The sequence below is a fragment of the Juglans regia genome, chromosome 10 (assembly GCF_001411555.2).
Source record: "Juglans regia cultivar Chandler chromosome 10, Walnut 2.0, whole genome shotgun sequence".
Taxonomy (NCBI): domain Eukaryota; kingdom Viridiplantae; phylum Streptophyta; class Magnoliopsida; order Fagales; family Juglandaceae; genus Juglans; species Juglans regia.
This window is the reverse complement of record NC_049910.1, coordinates 36101746-36124733: the sequence shown is the minus strand read 5'-3', so window position 1 is coordinate 36124733 and position 22988 is coordinate 36101746. Positions and strand designations below refer to the sequence as shown.

The window sequence follows — 22988 nt, the reverse complement described above, 5'->3', positions numbered from 1 at the left end:
TTTTTTTTCCCCCTTCTTTTTCTCCCTTTTTGTTACAATTTTTTTTACTAATTACTGTTTATTAATACAAATTTTAACTAATAGAACAGACTTAGATTCAATCACTTTAATAACATTTGAGTCATAAAAATAGAAAGATGTGCTTTCAGAACAAATTTAGGTCCAATCATGAAGAGAAACAAACATATGATATGCAGCATTTATTGTTGTTCAGTATAGAAACTTATTAGATCAAGGGTTAAAATCGTATTATTTTGAGAAAAAGAATAAACATTCCAATCACATACAGTTCATGTCGGATCCTTCCTTGAGGATAAATATATAATTAATCGAAATAAATAATTAATGACGCATATATAATCAGAAATGGCTGCACATAAATTCTGGTAAATAATCAATCCCATCAATAAAAGAGCCACATTTCTCCAGTTTCATTTCTTGGGGTTTCCGAGGAGAGCAAGGGCGAAAAGAAAAACTTGTCTTTGAGGGTAGTGAGGGTGAGGAATAACATAAATGATTGATTCTTCACATGTTTCAATCAATAACACTACAGGGAAAAAGAAAAAAAAAAACACTACTTTTGAATGTGGTAAACTTATTTGTTGGGAAACATTTACAATCTTTCAACAGTTCCAACCAAAAAACTGTTGTATGATGCTGCACTTTCTAAAGTTCCTTCTGCTATAATTTCCCTTTTTCAACATCAATCCAATAGAGAATATATAAACAAGCTGTGAAAACTAGGCGTCGGCGAGGGGAAGAGACCAGAGGGGCCGACACTAGAGCATCTGAGAAATTATATGAACCACTAGAAGCTTCAAGCAGCCATCTTTGCCTTGAAGAAGAAAGGCAAGATATAAAGCAAAACATGCACTGGACCTATTTTCTTGAAAACAAAATAAGTTTCTTCTATAACAATAGCATAAACTATTGTTACCTGGGGATGACTAATAAGCAGGCAGCAACCGACCCTCCCATTCTAAAGAAGTAAATCGATTTAATACTCCTCAGTGCAGCTTAAATTTCATGAAGGCAAGTATTATTTGCCGACTTGACAAGATGCATGTCAAAACTCCATGACTGCGCTTCAGTTTATTGCTTGATAAGGTTTGCAGTCCCTAGCAAATTTCATTCAAGGAGTATCTCCAAGTTGCCAATGTTTCTTCATTCAATGGCCAGACTCAAGGAAGCATCAACGGCATTTATATAGGCAGCTGTAGAAACACAAAAGGCTTACTCAAGCATGATGAAGTATATGACAAGAGAAGTGATGAAGTATAAAACAAGAGAAGAATAATTCTGTTTCTGGAACTCTCGCATACAAGTACTAGCAATTTCTTCAAGCACATTTGCTGTAACCCAAAACAAGATAAGCAACCTCTATGAGCACCATTATATCTTGCAGTAGGAAGCTCAGCTACTAACATTTAGGTTTCTATCTGTAGCTCCAGAACATTGGGGAAATCAGACTGCTTCAGAAATCAAGTTCCTTGCCTAATTTCTTAGTTATCACCTAACGCTTTATGATATCCCTTTTAAGCTTCAAACAGTTGGTTAATGACTAAACCTAAGACAATATATACGCTGCTAAGTTGCGTTTTTCTTCTATCTTCCTTCAAAATTTTTTGGTTTGGCACTTTTTTCTGCTTTGTGGGGTAAGGAAATTGCCAGGGAAAATCCTAAAAATAAACAGTCCTAGATCATCCAACCGTTATTTTAATTGATTTTTAACCAAGCATTTTCATTTGTATCCATACAAACAAAACCTCCACTAGTCTACCAGTGCCATGAGTTCAATTAGGGTGGAATCTTTTTTTTTTTTTATCAGCAATTATGGTGGAACCTTTAGTCAGGTGTAAAGCTCAGATGTTTTTTTTTTTATTGGTACCGGGTGTATGGGAACAGCGTCCCGACTAATCCTGAGGTGCCCAAGCCCTCAATAAGAAGTTTCCCATAAGTGCACCTTGGATAATTCAAAGAAAAAATCCCCCAGTCCAATGGCCCCTAGGAATTGTTTGCAACCAAGAGGATTTGAACCTTAGACATGGAGGAAGCATACCACCAAAACCAAGGCCTTTGCCACTTGAGCCAACCCCTCAGATGTAAAACATTTCCAGTTATGTTGATGCACAATCGTCCTGTATACTTGGGCTATTGCCTACTCTTTTGATTAATAAAAATTTGTATGCCGATAAAAAAACAGCTATGTTGTTACGCAATCAGCATTGCATAGAAGCTGGTCAATTTCAAAATTTCTTGGCATTTCAGAAATGTATTCAAATACACCAAATTGAAATCAACCATATAGTTAACTGGAAGCATGGCACTAAAGTTGCAAATTTTATATTGAGAGAGGTAGCCGAAACTTACCTCATCGAACTCAAAAGGGAGCTTCAAGTGACTCGTCCCAAACTTCTGCACTTCCATTAGAGACATCTTCACCATCTTCTTCCGTTGAAAGCCTAATGTACTCTCTATGTGCAAAGCGGTCCCACTCAGTCAAAGTCGGATCTTCACGTTCCTGCTCACACCACAAATGCCTGTGAGGCTGTATTCATTGCAGAGAGATAAACTAGCACCATCCAATTCCCAACATGTAATTGGGTAATGGCTAAGAAGCCAGTAAAGATTACCTGACGGATGAGAAATGGATCACGGCTTTCAAAAGCCATGAACTTATTAAAATTGAAAAGGATATTGAAAACATTTCCTGAAAGTTTGCAACCTTTCAAGTCATGTAGTGTAATATAATTTTCCCTCTGCAAGCAAAATGTATCAGTAACCGTGAAGCCATCTCTCAAAAGTAAAAATGAGAAGAAGTCCTAGATGTGGTAAGATGCAAGGTTTGACCTCTGGTGCAATCATGTCAACAATTTGGCACAGAATATCCTCAAATAGCACTGGTTCTAGGCCCATGCATTCCATACGGTGGAGCTGCTCCTCATAAAAGAATTGCATTTCATTGGGAGTAAGAATTCCATTGCCATCCAAATCTATGCATTTGAACCTGTGAATTCCATTGCCATCCAAATCTACGTCAAATTTACAGTAAATCAAGTCTTTTCATTTTTTCTTTCAAGAGTAGTGCATCAGAAACCATGAAACATGCACTGGGGCTTCCAAGGCAAAATGGAACACCCAAGTAGAACTCGTATTGCAGAAAGAATCAAAAGTAAGTTGCATACTGCTCTACTGATAAAGCATTGACAAATATATTTAAAATATATTCTGATTTTTATTATGAATAAATGAAAATGATGATAATCATTTTTTCACACTTCGAACGAACCAGGGCTCTACATATTATCAATCAACACGTCAAGGGTTAAAAATCCTTAGTTTAAGATACTTATTTACAGGCAGTTCAAAAGTAAATGTGAGGTTGATACAAAATCCTTTTTTTGATTGGTAAGCAAGAGTAGTATTGATGAAAGCATTAGGCATAGCCCATGTACACTTCCTACAAAATCCTTATGCTAACAAACAGGCTGCCTCTTTATTTTTTAATTATGTTTACCTCTTTGCTTCTTTCTCTCTCCTTTCTTCTCACATCTCAATCATTTCCCCTTTGTTGTCCTCCCACACGAATATGGGGTCTGCATCTCCCTACCCGCAATTTAAATATTTTTTTTTTGATAGGTAAGATATCTTATTATGACTGTCCTTGTTTTCCTTGTCCTAAAAGTGTTTTCTTTCCTAAGAAGGACATCAACTAGAGAACCAACTCAGAGGGGCCAGCTCAACCGCTCTGTTCTATATAGTATGGAATACCAGTTATTAAAAAGAGGGGAAGAAAAGCATATACATGAGGCAAAACATACCAATATTCTAGACTAGGCTCAGATGACTTATCTTCCTCTGACAGCATGAAGTAAACAAAATCTTCATAACCCATCTTCCCTTCAACCTTACTGGTAAACTTCCTTGCAACCTACGATGAATTTGAAGCATAAACACAACCACAAGGAAACCTCTTTGGGGAAAATGACCGTCATACTACAGGGTATAACTTAATTTGATTTAAAACTCTGCAAAGGCCAAGGAAAGCATTATAATACAATACCTGTGAAAATATTCTATCAACGATCCTGTAGGTAAGGCCATGATTACCATATTTAATGAGGTTCTCTTTATCTATCAAGAAGTCATGGTCTGTATCAAGCTCCCAAAACTTGCAGTATATGACGTAAAAGTGTTCATACGAGAAGAACCTGAAAGCAGGTTAAAAAACACAGAAAACATAAGTCACATTCTTACAGTTATTAATTAGAGATGAAAGATGCAAGCATTTTTCCAATTTCCGACCATGACATCTAAGAAAAAAGCCAAATTTAACTCTTCTTAATTTGCTAGAAATATTTTTAGCCACCCAATGTTATCAACATATTCTATTGTGAACTGAGGTTTCATATCAACTATCAAGTAAGCCAGTCAAACTATTAACACATTCTTGTAGGTCAATCTCGTATAATTTTTGTTACATGAAAATAAAGGTTTAGGCTCTGAAATGACAGAAAACACAGTGAATCAACTTTCACAGGATATAAACGGTGAAGGGTCGAGGCAAGAATTATTTGGCTGGTAATAATAATTAATGTAAATAAATCCCCCGATACAAAAACCTCATGACTTTATTAATGTCCTCTTCCTCATCTGCGTGCTGCATTGCTGCAATTAGATTTCCTCGCTTCAGCTCTCTAAGAGTAAGATGGCCATTTCCTGATCTGTTGATGTAGTAGAACATTCGGTATATGACAGTTTCAGCTGGGACATTAAGACAGAAGTTTATATAGCAGTATATCAGTGGACTATTGCATGCTTAATTTCTTTGTTAACAAAAATAACTACTATCAATTTCATCTAAAAGAAATAAAAGCAATAATAAAAAAAAAACATAATCTGCAATAGCCCTTAAAAAGATCCATACTGTTAATAGCTTAATTAATGTTTATTTAGCCCCAAATAATGACAAAGTAAAACAAAATGGAAAAAAAAAAAAGAACATCCACAGATCAGTAAACTTTCATCTAATACTTGTCTGAGAGAGAGAGAGAGAGAGAGAGAGAGAGAGAGACTTGTGTCTATAAACAGATTGCAATTTATGACAAGACCGAATTTCTAGCAAATCGTGTAAATATTGAAGTGATAACAGACATGATTAGTGACAAAGCAAGGGGCCTGGATGGTTTTACTGTGGCTTTGTTTCAAGCTTGCTGGAATGTTATTCAAGAAGACATTATATAAAAGAAGATTGGCAGGATGGAAAAGAATTTACTCCTCTAAGGGGGCTAGAATCGTCAAACACACTCTTTCTAACCTCCCAACATACTTTCTCTCTCTCTCTCTCTATTTCCTTTACCTGCGGGTGCGGCTTCTTCCATTGAGAAGGTCTTCCGAGCTTTCCTTTCCGATGGTATTAGGGAGGAAACTAAGTTCCATCTTGTTAGTTGGGACAAAGTTTGTTCTCAAGTAGCTTGTGGTAGTATGGGGGTGCAGAATTTGAGGATATTTAATAAGGCCCTCTTGGGGAAGTGGTTGTGGAGGTATCATTGGGAGGGGGAGGCTTTGTGGAGAATTGTTATTGATTCCAAGTATGGGAGTGTTAGGGGGGATGGTGTTCTAACAAAGTTAGGGGGCATATGAAGTGGGGTTGTGGAAAAAGCTTCATAAAAAATATTGGTAGGGGCTCTAGTGTTTATTTCTGGCATGATGTTTGGTGTGGTGAGAGGGCCTTAAGTGTGCTTTCCCCACTCTCGTTTGGATTGCAAGTGATAAAGAGGCTATGGTGGCTGATTTGTTGGAATGCTCCAATGGCTCTACCTAGTGGAATGTTTGCTTCATGAGAGCGGCTCGGGATTGGGAACTTGAAACCTTTGCTGATTTTTTCGGTTTGCTGTATGCTATATAGGAGTGAACGGTAACCGATAAAACCAGCTCGGTCTGTTAGGTCCCGGTTTGAACCCTGTACGAAACGACCAATTATATATATATGTTTATTTTATTTTTATATAAAACGACACCATTAAACTTACGGCATCGTTTTATTGATATGATTAAAAAAAAAAACATAAGTGAAATGATGCCATTTGGTTTAATAAACCAAACGGCATCATTTTGGTTAGGGCTTAAGCCCTCCCTCCCTCAGACCGCCATTCCACCGGTGGCCTAGAACCGCAGACCGGCAGTCCCACAAGCTGCTCCTCACAGCCTGCCATCCCGGTAAGTTTGAATATTAAAGTTTAATATTTTTTGGTTCTCAAGTCATCCCCTGTCGCTATCGCCAATGGGCCAAACTGATGAATTGACTGCAGCCGCCCGACCTATAAAGGACTGGTCAATTTCTCTACCCTCCCTTCGGTCGATATTGGTTGCTTTGGGCTATTCAAAATGGGCGGTCGGTCGGTGTTGGTTTTGGGTCAGAACTGCACCGATCAATCAGTTTTTCAGCCCTAATGCTATGAATATTGGTAATGTCGGTGAGGACAAGATGATTTGGACCCCAGTTGGAAGTAGAAGATTCACAGTGCAATCCGTTTACAAGGTTCATTCGTGTCATCATAGTAACCACTTTCCCAAGAAGAGTATTTGGAGATACAAGGTACCTCCCAAGATTGCTTTTTTTGGTTGGACTGCTTCCCTTAGGAAAATTCTCACCATTGAAAATTTGAGAAAACGAGGTCTTATCATTATGGATTGGTGTTACTTGTGTAAGAAAAATGGGGAGATTGTGGATCATCTTTTGTCAGATTGGGAGGTGGGCAGGTTTATGTGGGATGATATTTTCAACGGACCAATGTGGCATGAGTTATGCCTGGAAGGGATGTAAATATTTTTCAGTGTTGAAAAAGGCCTTAGGGGTAGGCAACGTTCACATTGTTGTTGTCTGGAAAATGATTGCTCATTGCATTATGTGGCGTCTAGGGATGGAGATAAATAGTAGATGCTTCGAAGACTGGGCATTCCTGGGATGAGCTGGAGAGATTCTTTTTTTAACACTCTAATTTCTTGGGCTTCTATCATTGTTTGTAATGGGGATCTTCATAATTTGCTTGTATCCATATTTAATGCTTAGTGGTTGCTAGGTATATTCTATGTATTCTTCCTGTGTACTTGGGCTCTGCATTTTTCTATCAATAAAGTTTTACTCTTACTTATAAAAACAATTAAGGGTATTTCAGTATTTCACACTAATTGTAAGTTTATGGAAAGCCTTAATGCCACCTTCATAACCCTCATTCCTAAAACAGCCGAGGATAGTGTACTTCAATGACTTTTGTTCCACCAGTCTTATGAAAGAAAGGGTTGTACAAAACAATTGCTTTAAGTACTTCCAAAATAAGTACTTCAGCAGATCATTGAATGGGAAAATCTACAGAGTAATAGAACACCCAACCCATTCACATGGAACTTGCACAAACTAACCCAACTTTTTCTTATATATGAAATGAGAACGTCAAATGCTAAGCGGATTATGAGCCTTAATAAAATCAAATGAGAAAAGGTTTGCAATGAATTGCATAAGATGGTGATTGAAGTTTGCCATCAGATCATGTATTCCGGCTACATGGAACTGAGCACACCTGTACAATCACGCACACAGATCAAGAAGGAAAAATTAATTTGTACTTGAAACCTATTGGAAAGATGGGTGAGGCAATGGTGTTTGAATAACATTAAGCGGACGGAACCATCAATCTTGAACTCTATTTTCTTATTTAAAACTCCTAGGGGTTGGCTTAAGTGGTAAAGACCTTGGTCTTGGTGGTATGCTCTCTCCAAGGTCTAAGGTTTGAATCCTCTTAGGTGCAAACAATCTCTAGGGGCCATCGGACTCGAGGATTTTCCCCTTGAATTACCCAAGGTGCACTTGTAGGAAACTCTTTGCTAAGGTCCTGTGCACCCTCGAGACTAGCCAGGACGCTGTTCTCGAACACCTGGTGCCAATAAAAAAAATCTTATTTAATATGTAAAATATCAACTCTAGTTGTAAAGCCTTCTCTTTTTGTAACATACGGGTCCTAAATTAGGGCTTAAAATTTTTATTTTTATTGTTATTATTATTATTATTATTATTATTACTACTACTACTAATTTTAAGATCTGTTTTAAAATAGTGATTTTATTTGATTGAGTTTCTTCCACTATCTTCACCCCGTATATCCCTCTGTTTGATTTCCTAGTTTGAATAGTTTCCTAACAGTAACCAATACTCACGTCAAAAGCCCTCGCATAAAATCCCCTCTTTTCCTCTTCATCAAACCCACTATATCCAGTGGCCAAAACTCCCAGTGACATCAAGTTTCTCCTACACTTCAAACCAGAACTACACAGCAAAAGAATCGAGAAACCACTTTCATGGAAGCCACTATAGCACTCCTGCTTCATACCAAGTCAGCCACCTCGCCTGAATCTCTAGAGGACACCGTTGGTAAGTCCTCTCTCTCTCTCTCGGTAGTGACTCATTGGCCTGTACATATTGTTCTACCACCGTCGATCACTGCAGAGGACGTCGAAGCACCACCCAGACTAGCCAGAACTCGATGACCAGGCACTCCCAGCCACCCAGAGCCACCGTCGCATCTCCCTTCGCTCTCGGTGAGTTGAATCCCTTTCCGTTGCATGATGCTACCCCTTCCGCGTACTACGAATTCACAACTAGTTTCCTTATTTCCTTTATCTTCAACGTTCCCAAAATGCCCTTTTTACTAGGCTGAGTTTTGTTGGGGCTGGGCTTAGTTTTTAACTAGACTTGTGTTAAAATCGGGTGGGCTTGATTTATTAAATTTCAGAAACTATCGTAATAGGTTAAGTGGGTTGATTTCATGTGGGCTTGATGTTTAAATTGGGCTGGGTGTGTTTACAGACTCTATTTTAGTGATTTTAAGTGGGTTTTCTTTAATTGGGGCTGGGCTGAAATTTAAGTAGGCTAAAGTTTTACTTAAATAAATATATCAGGCTTATTTTTATAAGAAAATGTTAAAGGAATTTAAAGTATATTTTTTTTATAAGTGAATTTAAAGTATATTTTAAAGCATACTATTGAGTCTATTATTTTAGTTAATATTCCCCTTTGTCTATTTATCAAATTTTAATAAAATTATATGTTATAATTTAAAGAAAAATTCTAAACATAAACCCCACACTCCTACACACCACTTAAAAACATGTGATTTTACCATTTTATCCTCACAAAGTGTGAGACTTCTGTGCAGCACGACTCTAATTTAAATAGAAAATCAAGGCATATTTTATGAGTTTTAAATAACATTACTATCTATTAACCTTAGTATAACTGAATATGTATTAAATTATCTCGGTAGTATGATTTTAAGTAATTAGCATGTTACAACAAGTTGTTCTAGAAACATTAGTGACGATCAGTGCCTCATATAGGTCACGAGCTACAACGTGAGATTGTGGAAGCAACGCTAAGAGGTAAGTAGCATGATCATAATTATATGTGTGCTGTAATTATTCTGATTGTGCATGAAAAATGTGATGTTTACCTATGCTACAAGCCAGGTCAAGGTTAGGCCCCTTTTCACGAACGTCTATGAATTATGATGATATGCTTGTAAAGCAGCCTATGTATGTTATGCTGATATGGATTGTTGTTAGATGGATAAGATGTTATGAAAATCACATGTATGCCATGAAATGTTCATCTAATATTTAGATGATGTTATGCCATGTAATGTTCATGTGATGTCAAGCAAGACTCGCGTTAATATGCCATGTTCAATGTTATGCCATGCACAAGAGTATGTCATGCCATGTAATTTCATGAAGTCAAACATGTTCACATGTATTATGAAAGTTAATAACAAAACACATGAATGACAAGCAAGCTTTAAGATTGGCCTTAAGTTATGGGTGGATGTGCAAGCCACGGACTCAAGTGTGGTTCACTATATAATATGAGGTGACACGGACTCAAGCGTGTTTCACCACAGGTTATGATATGTTAAACGGTGTCACGGACTCAAGTGTGGTTCACCATATGATATGGGGTGACACGGACTCAAACATGTTTCACCAAAGGTTATGATATGTTAAGCGGTGTCACGGACTGAAGCGTGATTCACCATATGTTATGATATGTTATATACAGTCAACGACAATTGGACCGATACACACATGTAATGATTGCCACTAAATAAGGGAAGGACAAGATGAACAAGTCATGTATGATTGTTAGGAAATGCATGGAGTCGGTCATTCATGCATCCACGTTACATGTATTGCCATGATTATGTATGATGCTGCTTATGTTACTAATGAATGATATATATGTTATGTGAATGCGTGATGATATATATAAGTTTGCAAAATTAAGCCTAACATTAAACTAAGTTAAGTTTATAGTACGAAGTGTTATTATTGAGTCTTCGACTCATTTGTTTGTTTCTCTATTTTTATGTTTTAATGTCCCAGATGATGATTTCGTGGATACAAAGCAGGACTGCTAGGAGTAGAATAAACTTCCAGAGACTTAGTGTATGATTTGGGTATTTAAGGAGTGTTGGTTTCACAAAGAACTAGCTTATGTCATTTCTATTATGTTTTCGGCTTTATGTTATCAAAGACTGTTTTGTTAGGCAAGTTTTATGATCCAATAGATGAGATATTTTATGAGGCTGAATCTCTTTACCAGACATTATGTTATGAATGTACGTAACATTCTAGACCTGTGGGAAGGGGTGTTACACTTTTATCTTTTGCTTGGACAAATACGATATCAAACCCCTCAGTCTAAATGTCTATCTAGAGCTACGCAAGCTACCCAATGTGGACCCACTTCTGAAATTTCCAATTGACATGATCAATTACCTCTTGAAGTTGAACCAGTGTTGAATCAACCACTAGTACAGTCTTAAATGCAAAACCAAAAGCTAGATCTCGGTAAATGGAAATATAAAACAAATCAATCATATGGGAAAATTAAAAAAAAAATCCAAGCATACCATATCTTTCTTGAAATTCAGGAGTGCTTCGTAAGAATTCCAACCCAGGATGGGTTGCCAAAAGCTCTAGAAGAACAGGTTTGAAGTCTACCTGTGTCCAAGTCCCATAAATAAAAACATAATTTGAGGAAAAGAATAAGAAGATAAAATTTGGGCATAGACACAAAAAAATGGCCCTTAAAATAAATCAAAAGGAAATTTGGTGTCAACCATTTACACAGAGGAATGGTAGGAAAAACAAACCTGAGTAAGGTATTTACATTCCGGCTGCCTAAGAATTTTGAATATTTTAGCTGCTGTATCCATTGTTAGCATATTGCCATAAACCCAATATTTAAGAAATCCATCCCTACAAAGAAGAAAACTAGTTAGCCATACATGATGCAAGCAAGTATTCAAAGATGCAGGGACACTCAACAAAATCGACCAAGATGCTTCAATAGGTTATTATTTATGCAATCAGATGTAACTTCTTCCCAAAATAAGCACAAACATGTTCAGTCAATATAACGCAACCACCTGACTCCACAACTGAGCAGTAGGTTTTTTTTGGCTTTTGGGCCGGAAATTGCAGCAGAATATAGAATGAAAAACACAATCATAACAGGAAATTATGGTTTAGTTTCCTTTTTCTTTTGGAGAAGTGCTAGGTTAACAGAGATCTCACAAAAGTAAAGCTCACAAACTGATGTGGCTAGATGTGATACTTCATATATACTTTTTTACTTTTTGATGAAAAAGAAAATTTAGTGAGACAAGTAGCAAGGCAAAGCCAAGTACATAGGAAGTATACAAAAACCGAACCTAGCTACAAGTCAAGAATTAGAAAAAGAAACAAGAAAATCATGGAAACTAGTTCCATTAAAAACAATAGCCGAAGCCCAATGACATAAGGTATTAAGAAAAAACTTATGAGTTCATCCACCAAGTGTTCCTTATCTTCAAAGCATTGACCACGAGGCACATTAGTATGTGGCTTTACTTTTGTGAGATATTTTTGTGAACCAAGCATTTCTCTTCTTTGATGGATATTGCAGCATAGTTAGTGTAGATTGTTTTTTTTTATTTTTTTTATTTATTAGGTAATAAGAGATTTTATTCCAAGTAAATAGGCATAGCACAAGTACACAGGGAGTATACATGAGAATACACCTAGATACAAACTAAAGCAAAGTGAAAATGAAAAGCATTACAAGATATTCATGTCCTTCACTAGATTATTCACCCAAAAATTTAAAGTGCTAAAGAAAAAATCTCTAAAGTCCCCCATAGTGCGTTCACAATCTTCGAAGCACCTTCAATTTCTCTCCAGCCAAAGGCACCAGAACAAACACAAAGAAATCATCGTCCATTCAGCTTTATTGCCTCCACATCCCGCAGCGCCTTGCCAACTAGCCAAGAAATCCACCACTCGAAAAGGCATCACCCAAGCAATGCCTACCCTTGCAAATAGTTCATTCCATAAAGCAGTCACCATCTCGCAATGAAGAAACAAGTGATTTACTGATTCACCATCTTTTTTGCACAAAAAACACCAATCCATCACATAGAAACCCCTTTTCCTCAAATTATCAGTTGTTAAGATTTTCTCCAGCGACACCAACCAGCAGAAAAAGGCAACTTTACTGGGCACTCTGGCTTTCCAAATGCATTTCCAGGGGTATGTATTATTATCATATCTATTTAATGCCTTGTAATAGGAATTCACCGAGAATGTAAACTTACTATCATGAACCCACTGCATTTTGTCCTCCCTGATCAGATCAATCCTCGACTCATAAAGTTTAACAAAGAAATCAGCAGCTTCACTCACTTCCCAGTCCTGTAAATCTCTAGTGAATTCCACATTCCAATTCAGCATGTTATTAGAGAATAAGTATGAATCAGACACAGCAGCCCCTTTGTTTTTAGCAATCCTGAAAAGACTATGACATGCTAATTTAAGAGGTAAATCACCACACCAAACGTCGTGCCAAAAGATAATATTGGTCCAGCTTCCCACTTTGAAATTAATATTTTTAACAAAATCCCCCCATCCCAACCTTATGGACTTCCATAAACCCACCCCAAATACCCCTTTTATATCATTAGGACACCAATTCCCCACATCCTTCCATATTTAACATCTACTATCTGTATCCACAATGCACTTCTCTCATTGATGTATCTCCAAAGCCACTTCCCAAGAAGAGCTTTATTAAAAAGCTTTAGGTTCCACACATGTAAACCTCCACAAGGCACCGGGGTACAAACCTTATTCCAACTCACCAAATGAAATTTTCGTATATCATCCCATAAGAAATTTCTAAAAATCTTTTCAATTTTTTTTTGCCACCCCCCCTGGAATAGGGAAAAGAGAAAGGAAATAAGAGGGTAAGTTGGACAAGGTGCTTTTAATTAAAGTAACTCTTCCCCCTTTGGACAAATATAGCTTTTTCCAACCAGCTAGGGTGCTTTTAATCAAAAAATAAAAGATTCCCTACCCCAGAAACACATGCACAATGGGTGAACCCCAGAACTTGACCTAGGGTGATATAAATTTTGCAAATGAACCCTAGGGTAATATCATCCCAACTAACATGGGACATTTGAAAACCTACCTCAATATATTTTGGTGAGGAGGCTTTTGAGAAACCTGCTATGATAGAACTCAGGATTGTAGGAGGAAAGATTTGAGTTTTGTATGCTGGATACAAATAGAACACATGGCTTGGAGGAAAGAAATCGCAAATGAAATAGTCGCTGAATCTTGCTGGAAAGTAGCAAAAAGTAGGGGTTTAAGGCTGCGGTTAATGCATTATGGGTGACTAAGTTAGGATGTACAAAGGCTTTATGGTTTCTAAAACCGTGAGGAAGGGGGGGATAGAGCTTTGTGTTTAAAACAAATGAAGAGAGCAACCAACCAGTACCGTTCAGATTCTATGAATAGGACCCATAAATGGTAGGTTTGCACAAAAGAAGAAACAAAGAAAGAAAATAAGAGAGGTGAGAAAGGAAGTCTTCAAGGTTGTTCCCTGGTGGCTGCGGTTTGGAGAATGATTCCTTTGTGTCTTATGTGCTATATTTGGCTTGAAAGGAATTTTTTTTTTTTTTGACAAGTAAGAAACTTTATTGATCAAATAAAACTAGGCAAAGCCCATGTACACAGAAAGTATACAAAAGAGACACCTAATTACATTCTAGAAAGCTGAAAAGAAAGCAAAAACTCATGAATATTCCCTCCCTTTAAAACTATAACAGAAAACCATTGAACCAAAGAAAATACAGAAAACTTCCATATTTCCCCCACAGCTCTCTCCTTGTTGTTGAAGCACCTCTCATTTCTTTCTATCCATATACACCACAATAAGCACAAAGGAACCATCCTCCATGTCGCTGCCAGTAGAAAGATTTGATGATGCCTATTCCAACATGCTAGGAGTTCCACCACACTCTTGGGCATAACATAGGTCAACCTAGCTCTACTAAATATACCAACCCTCGCAATGCAGAAAAAGATGGTCAATCGATTCACCATTGTTCTTACACATGTAACACCACTCCATTACGATCATCCCACGTTTCCTTAAATTGACAGCCGTCAAAATCTTTCCTAAAGCTGCAGTCTTGGTAAAAAATGCAACTTTGGATGGCACAGGAGCTCTCCAAAAATGGGGTCGTGTAGAATGTTCTTATTGATCACAAGACTTTTGTGTTTAAGAGAGAAAATGAGATGTGGAGAATCATGGAGTAGTCGCCGCGTGGTGAAATACACCTCTATTGATCACAAAGCTTTGGTGTGGTTGGCTTCAATGGTGAGGGAATGTGTTGCCTCAGCAGGATCCTCTGAGTTTCTTAGAACTCGTAGAAAAGGGAACCAGGTGCTCATGGTGCAGAGGTGTCACAACTACTTTGGCAAGTTCTTCTCTTTAACGGAGTTCGGTCACGAGAAGAAGCGAGGTCTGATCATGGTGCCGGAAGGGAGGAAAAGGGAGGGATGGAGGAATTTCAGCGAAACCTTGAAGGAGCTTTTATCTCTATCCTCTATGTCGTGCGAGAAAAACAGAGATAAAGGTGGCATGGCCAAGATGAAACATGCAGGGGCATTGAAGGAGGTTGGAAGAGTAGGTGGTTCTCCACGGGTGCCTCCACCATCGATGACGGTGCATAAGTCGACTTCTCGGTCCTACAGAGAGGTACTCCAAGGTCAAATGGAGATGCCTCAAGCCGCAAAGAATGCATAGAGGGCAGGTCTGCCAGGTTTAGGCAGTTCTTCTATTTCGGCTGATGCGCAAAGCTGCGAGGGGGGTGGCAAGGACGTGGTGGGTCTGAATGAGGTAAGGGTGCTTCAGGCATTAGCTAAAATGAAGCAACAAGTGGGTTTTCTTTTGGATAATATACACTGGCTAAAACAGTGTATTAAGGGGAAGGGGGCTTTGCAGATGGGCTTCGGCTTTGGCCGGGGATTAGGGAGGGGGTATCAGTCTTACAGACCAGGCTGGGCTGTCTAAGGGAGTTGGGCCAAGCTAGGGATTAGGCCCAAAATGGGTCTGGTTGGAAAAGTCTTGGGTTTCGCCCGATATATCGGCCCGGGGCCTTAGCTGCTTCCCCACGGCGCCGACATGTGACCTGCCAGACCCAGTACCGGCACAGAATGTTTCGCCAATCGCCGACGATCATCTTGGTGGGTCGGTACCGTCACATCGGCGGGATGAAGCCGAGGATGGGGAGTTGATAGAAGAGCTCGATGGTCGGGTTGCTTTTGACGGGGAGATCAGGGAGCTTTCAATGTAGTCCAACCTTCCACTGGTAGAAGTACCTTCGAGGGAGCTTGTCCCATGGATGGGAGACCAGTTTTTATTGGGTGGAATGGTCGATGGTGGCATCGGGAATACATCAGAGGTGCTGCTTGGTGAGTCGCAGTTGGCTCGCTCATCAAGGGAAGTGGTGTCAAATGGCTTACAAAAAGGCGCTGAAAAAGGTGGTGGAGCTACAAGGAATGCGGGGTCAGACGGCTCTTTAAATGGCTTGTAAATGGTGTTGATAAGAACGAGTTGGGTAGGACCTATGTGCTATTCCACCAGTCCCTAAATCCTCAGATTGGATGCTGGAAAAGGTGGCGGCGTTACAGAGGTGTGTGGGGATTTCTTGTGAAGGCTTCGCTGAGCAATTTAAGGCCTTTTTAGTTGCTATAGAAGCAAGTAGATCAACAGCTTTGAAGTCAGCAGCCAAAAAAGATAGAGAACTGAAAAGATTGATATGTTCTATTAATAATGATAACGAGGAGAGTAGTGTTGGGAGTGTGAGGTTGAAGGGGCGGGGAGTTGTTTATCTTATGAAGCCTAGAATCTTATCGTGGAATGTTAGGGAGATCAATGATGTTAACAAGCGACTTCGCATTCGATCTTTTCTTCGTAGTTGGAAAGTTGATATTGTTTGTTTTTAAGAGACTAAGCTAAGCCATGTTGATAGAAATATCATTCGAAGTTTATGGGGTTGCTCTCTTGTGGGATGGAGTTATTTAGCTTCTTTGGGCGCTTCAGAAGGGGTGTTGTTGATGTGGGATAGGAGAATAGTGGAGTTAGTAGAGGATTGCAATGGGAACTATTCAGTGGCTGGTTCATCCAAAGAATATTGAGGACAGGTGGAGGTGGGCTCTTGTGTGAGTTAATGGGCCTAATGCAGATTGAGAAAGTAGCTCTGTGGGAGGAACTGGCGGGTTTGTATTATTTATGGGAATTACCTTGGGTCGTGTGTGGAGACTTTAATATTGTACACTTTCCTTGTGAGAGGGAGGGGGCTACTTCTTTGACAAGGGCAATGGAAGACTTCTCGGAGCTGATTTTTTTTTTATCTTAACTTGATTGATCTTCCTCTAGTTGGGGGGTTTTTCACATGGTCTAATAGTAGAGGGGGGGTCAAGGTTGGATAGATAAACCCGCATCACATCGTCCTTCACTATGTCCCAACACTATTGAAAGAAAGCCAAAGAAAATCCATCCGGGCCTGGGGCTTTATCTTTACACATACCACTCACCACCTGCTACACTTCAGCTTCCTCAAATGGTCTCTCCAACCAACTTGCTGTACTAACATCCAGCTAGTCAAAAAACAAACCATCCAGTTTAGGACGTCACACCAGTCTCTTTGAGAAGATCTTCATAATAGTTCACAATATGGCCTTGAATATCCTCCGGGGATTGGTGCACCGTGTTACCAGATTGGATCACCTCAATCACATTATTACGCCTGTGGGAATTTGCCATTTTGTGAAAGAAGATGGTACATTTGTCGCCCTCCTTCAACCACGTCATCCTTGATTTTTGTCTCCAAGAAATTTCTTCCATCAACAAAACTTTTTTCTAACTCAGACACCACCTCAATCTTTCTCAACGAGGACTCCTCATTGACCTCCCCAACTTCTAGAGAATGCAACTCATTCCAAAGAAGACTTTTTTGCTCATTCATATGTCTAAAACTATTCCACTTCTTTCAATCTAGCTTAAGGGCTTTAAGTTTACCAACCACAATAAAACTAGGGGTACCATAAAAAGGAATAGGAAACCCACCAATCCCTCACTCTCTCCTCAAAACCCATCGTTTGTAGCCACATATTCTCAAATTTGAAGTAACGCCTACCCCCATGAATGCCCTCACAATCTAACAAAATGAAAAATGATCAGAGCATACCCGTGGCAATCTCTTCTGGCTTAGGTCCGGATAATGTCTCCCAAGAAAGGAACGCACTTTGGAGGAACTTCGAAATCTTTTTATGCACACTTAATTGCTTTGGTTTTCTGCTATTGTACAGTTTGTACTCGATGGAACTAGTGTGCACATGATTTTCAGGTTTCTTGTTCTGGTGACTAGAACGTAATTAGGTGTTTTCGTTTGTATAATCCTTGTGTACTTGGGTAACACCTATTTCATTCTCATTACTAAAGTTATGTTTACCCATAAAAAAATAAAAAAATAAAAAAATCATGCTTTCAATAAGCTAAATTACTCTTAAGTATTCTATTAAACAAAAGACAGTTAATGCAAATTGAGTTAGATCTATCATATTTAGACTAGGGATTTTTTTATTTGTATATTATACAAGTAATAATCATTTCCTTAAAAATTTTAAGATGCACATTCCACTTACGAGCTGTGTACAAGAAAGTCGCTTGGGGAAAAGTTTAATATGGATAGTATTTATAATTTGGAAACTATTTTAGAAACCAAGCCAAAAGGCCCAACAACTCAATTAGATTCGCCTATTAACAAAAGAAGACCGCAAGTAACCTCGGCCAACCTCCAACAGTTACAGGGATTACCAAAATTTGCTTGACTCTTACTTTTTTTTTTGAGAAATGATACTTGCAGTCGTGAGTGTGCAAGCGCCGTGCAGTCGCTTTGAAACAAGTGAATAAATATGGGACCCACGTGAAAAGAAATTAATTTTTTAACAGTGGACCTCACTCTTTTTCAAAGCGACTTCACGATGTTTGCGCATTCCACGACTGTATGTAGCATTATTCTTTTTTTTTTAATATATATAGGACTTCCCTGAACTCTTGCTAGCTGGAAAAAATTCCAACAGCAGGTTAGTGAACTGATATTTCTCTTCCAACCAATTAAGCCTCACTGGTGATCATTAACAAACCATTCACATTGCAGAGAACTGGTCTAATAAGCAAATAAAGTTTATCTATATTCGTAATTCTTATTATTGGAATCCCGTGGGTTGTATTGTTGTTACTGAAAACAGGTTATGTAAAATGCATATTCTTTACATTTCATCCAAGGATAATAAAATCTAAAAATTATTCCTTAATGCATAGAATTGTTCCACATGACACTGATAAAAAAAAAAAAAAAAAGATTTGTTCCACATTATTTTATTTTATTTTTTTGACAAGAATTGTTCCACATGATATCCAAAAGACATTACGAATGCTTCGTGCCACTAGCATCACCATCCATAAATTCAAATAACTTGCACACTTAGTTATCGCTTTATTTATAGATGGTCCATGCTTCTCTTTTTGGTGGCTAGTCTGAAGACTATTATTATTGTTATTATTATCATCACAGCTGTAATTCTGACAACAGAGTGTCAAAAAACAAATGGCTCGATAAAAATGCTTTAAGGTATGTTTAAAAAATATCAGACGGTATATTTTACAGCTATCATATATTTATGGGAGTGGATGTCATTTGTAAGTTACATTTTACCATAGAATTAACTGAGACTCACCAGAAGCAGATAAACAAAGGAAAAAAAAAAAACAAAGAAACCTACAATTACTACTAGTATATCAGTGGAAATGAGTAAAAATAAATAAATCTCATTGCATCTAAGAGAGATTTACCTATAAAAAAAATCTAAGAGAGATTGAGAGAGAGTAATGAACATAATTGGCAAACAAGAAGACATGAGAAAAAGTTCTGGAGGAGCATCTTCTCGATCTACAAGTCAAGTTCTCATGTCTTTTAGATATAATTATTTCTCTGAAAACACGTAAGTGCAAACCTGGTCACTATCCCAGTGCAGTCTGTGTCTATCTTTCTGAAAAGCGAAGAGGAGAAAAATGACGGTAGCTTGCATATTTCCTTTGTAACCAATTTAAACTCTGAATAACCAGCCAAGGGTGAATAACATGAGGTTAATGAGAAAAGAATCTTAGCAGATGAACAAATAATTAACAAATTAATAACTTACCGTGTATTTGCAACCCATCTATATGATTGTTAAAAAGATCCTCAATTCTAGACAGGCATTGTTCTTTTAGTTCCTTTGGCGGTGGAGGGCCATTTTTGAAGTAGAACTGCAAGCACAGCAATACAAACATCATTTTTACAATTGAACCTCATCTATGAAACATCTTGAATATGCCATTTGAGTACATTACACAACCAGAATGTCCTATTTATAAGTAAATCTTATCTATGACCAAATCTTAACTAAGTCAGAAGTGAGATGAACCTGAGGTATGATTTCTCGCACTGGTTCACTAATCAATTTAAGAGGAGAACCTAGAGAAGAAGGACTGGTTCTCTGTTTTGATATGCGTGGAGAGCCAGATGAACTTCTAGGAGAAAGTGGAGGCGCACTGCCAGCTGGAAACATGGAAGGCAATGAAGCACTCCCGGCAGTGTTCACATTAAAAGAGTTCCCAAGGACATTACAGGAAGCACCTGCCTTTGCATCATCCATAAGAGATCTCACCTGCACGCACATTAAAGCAGCAAAAAACAAAATTAGCTGAGATAACTTTTATTTTTTTTTAACTTTTATTATTATTATTATTATTTTTTGTTAAGTACTTTTATTAACAGATGAAAGGTGAAATAGAATGAGGAGGAAAACAATGAAACTAATTGGGACAATATCAGTCACAAGAAAATATTGAACTTCATGGAAGCTTCTCAACTCAAAGAATATTTTCAATGTAAAAAACAGTACATGTTTTTTATTTGTTTCTTTATACGTAAATTCCAGGGTGAAGAACATTAAAATAGCGTAAACGTAACTGCTCTAAGCTACCAAAAGAAAAAACAGTTGAATTTAAAATTGTCCCCAACCCCTAGGGGTTGGCTCAAGAGGTAAAGGCCTTGGGCTTGGAGGTATGCTCCCCCCAGATCGAAAGTTCAAATCCCTTTGTGTGCAAACAATCTCTAGGGGCTATCGGAGTGAGGGATTTTCCTCTTGAATTACCAGATATGCACTTGCGGGTAACTCCTTGCCGATGACCTATGCACCCCTGGGATTAGTCGGGACGTAGTTCCCAGACACTCAATGCCAATTAAAAAAAAAAAAAATTGTTCCCTCAAACTTTTGTGCATTTTCATCTGGCTGTTGCCCATCTTTTTGGGGCAATGACTATATAAATATGGAAAATATAATTAAAATTAGGATGTTTCATGCTGTAAGTACTTTTGGTAAAAGGGTGCAAGACAACTCAAAACAGAAAAGGTATGGACAATGAAATTAACATACGACGGGCCAAAACAATCAAAATGTGCCTACATACCAAAAAAAAAAAAAACGTGCATATAAGAAACTTCCATCTTTGGCCCCAATAATATGGAGAACTTACACCAACTTACCACAATGACATAATGAATACAACAAATATCCAACTAAGGTGTCTTGCACCAATATACCCTATTTGAGACACACCAATGATGCATAGTGCATAACACTTTCAGGAAAAAGGGGACCTTTAAGGTCCCGATAGGGAAATGGTCAATTCCCTAGAGTTGAGAAATATTTACTTAAATCTATTTCCATTAAATCTCTTAATATAACCACAAAGCTTTGACGCCGTTCATTAATCAGAGTGTGCGCATGCCCTTTATAGTGCTGAACAGGTATTACCCATTGATCATTTCATACACCCCTGTTCACTTTCTGGTTTTAAACATATCCAGGTTATGATCAGCTGCAAGTGAAGTGACACTAAACAACATAAAACGAAGTAATACTATATATAAGTGCTTTTTTTTCCAAGACTTGTTCAGATTCATATTTTTATATCTTTCACACATTAACAAGAACCAAAGTATATTTTTTTTTTTTATCGGTGACAAGAACCAAAGTATATTACTCCAAAACTAACTGAAAATCCCCCATGATAACAACAGCTTTCTATTCTGTTAATCAAATTTCTTTCCCTAATATTCTCTCTTTATAATGTCAAATTCTAATCTTTTTGATAACTAACTATCAAATTCTAATCTATCTATTTTTACCAATCCTTTTGGTGATCATTCGTTTCTCTTATAGACATCCTTATGTTCACATTACGAATTCACCTAATAAAATAATCTTATGAAGACCAGTCAATCTAAAATGACATATCGTCAATTCGCAACTCCAAATCCAAACACGGACACTAAAAAGCACGAACTGGCCAGCCACAAGCCATTTCAGGCTCAAACAAAGCCGTAAAAGAACAAAGTCAATAATCAAAGATAAGTACGCAAATCAAGGAATACCAGTCTGGCGGTTTCCGGAAGTGAGAGCCATTGGGTAAACAAGTCCTCGGCAATCTGTGGGCTGGCTTTGAACGCGACGGGGGACAGCTCGGGAAGCTGCAACAGTTCAGGGTCCAGAGAAGCAACATCCTCCACTACCACATCAATATCCATCGTAATTATCAAGAAAAGCCTCGAAAACCCTAATATCTACAATTGCACCGATATATTCCTCGAATGATCAATCATCATAGCACAACAACCAAACCACTACTGTTTTGGCCCGCTCGAGCAATTCAAAGCTCAATTTCAAACCGAAATGGATGAAAACCACGCTTCAAAAAATAAAAACCCTGGGTTTGGAGTTGTGTAAAAACACAAGGGACTTCGAGTTCAGTAAGTGAATTAAACCAGAATGAACCGTAAAGCACTTGGAATTTTCTCTTAAAAGCAGCAAGACGCCACCGCTCAAGCCTCGAATTCGAGACCGGTAAGTCGGATGCTTCCTCTCGAAAGCTCCTTACTATCTAATGTTTGCTACGGATGGTTCACAACAAAACACTTTTCGAAATCTCACCACCACCGCTCAAGCTCGACTTCGAGCCGAAAACCTTTCAAAACCCTAGCCCTTCCAGTTAGCTAGGAAAAAAAATTGTACCTTCCCAGCAAAAAAATAGTTGAGAAAACGAAATTTCCTGGTATGCGAAATGGTTTATGATGGAGCAGGTAAAATTATGCAGCTTCGAAACTGCAGGAATTTGAAATGCTGGAGAATATGGGTCTGTGAACCGTAGAGGGGGAGGGACGGACTGTAGGAATTGCAGGCAGGAATTACAACGACCTAGAAAACGGTATTATTGTAGCAGTGGACAGTGGATGGACCGCATATTTGACTGAAGCCAGGTTGACCCCACTTTTAAAAATCAATCTCTTTATTAAAAAGAGAAAAAATATTTAGAAATCGTAAATTATATAATTATTGTGTAATTATTTTAAAAATAAATAAATAAAATATAGAATCTACATAAAAAATTAATTTTTTAATAATAAACTTCACTTTTTTTCAAAACGATTATTCTA

At 38.0% G+C, this 22988-nt stretch overlaps 1 protein-coding gene across 3 annotated transcripts; it reads right to left on the bottom strand.

Annotated features, from left to right (window-relative positions):
- Positions 1-357: 357 nt before the first annotated feature.
- On the bottom strand, positions 358-22754 carry LOC109010719 (serine/threonine protein phosphatase 2A regulatory subunit B''alpha-like). 3 transcript variants are annotated; one of them, XR_004802540.1, is made up of 14 exons: positions 21930-22754; positions 19915-20157; positions 19651-19756; positions 19462-19561; positions 11208-11313; positions 10965-11055; positions 4623-4764; positions 4064-4211; positions 3822-3931; positions 2851-3007; positions 2634-2759; positions 2371-2521; positions 938-1214; positions 358-835 (listed from the first exon to the last, which is right to left on the bottom strand). XR_004802540.1 is itself a non-coding variant. In XM_035694596.1 (13 exons), exons 1-12 carry the CDS (start codon positions 22080-22082, stop codon positions 2381-2383), a joined length of 1623 nt encoding a protein of 540 aa, XP_035550489.1. In that variant the 5' UTR covers positions 22083-22754; the 3' UTR covers positions 358-1214; positions 2371-2380. The 3 variants fall into 3 exon arrangements, 1 of the variants encoding a protein (XP_035550489.1); XR_004802541.1 differs by having other exon boundaries at positions 358-788; XM_035694596.1 differs by having other exon boundaries at positions 358-1214.
- Between the last annotated feature and the right edge of the window lie 234 nt (positions 22755-22988).

Excerpts from the sequence above, each read along its gene's own strand:
- LOC109010719 (XM_035694596.1), bottom strand. The coding sequence starts at position 22,082 with ATGGATATTGATGTGGTAGTGGAGGATGTTGCTTCTCTGGACCCTGAA. Across the intron at positions 19,562-19,650 it reads AGATGGGTTGCAAATACACG|AGTTTAAATTGGTTACAAAG; the intron begins GTAAGTTATTAA and ends CTGGTTATTCAG. Across the intron at positions 4,212-4,622 it reads GACATTAATAAAGTCATGAG|GTTCTTCTCGTATGAACACT; the intron begins GTTTTTGTATCG and ends ACCTGCTTTCAG.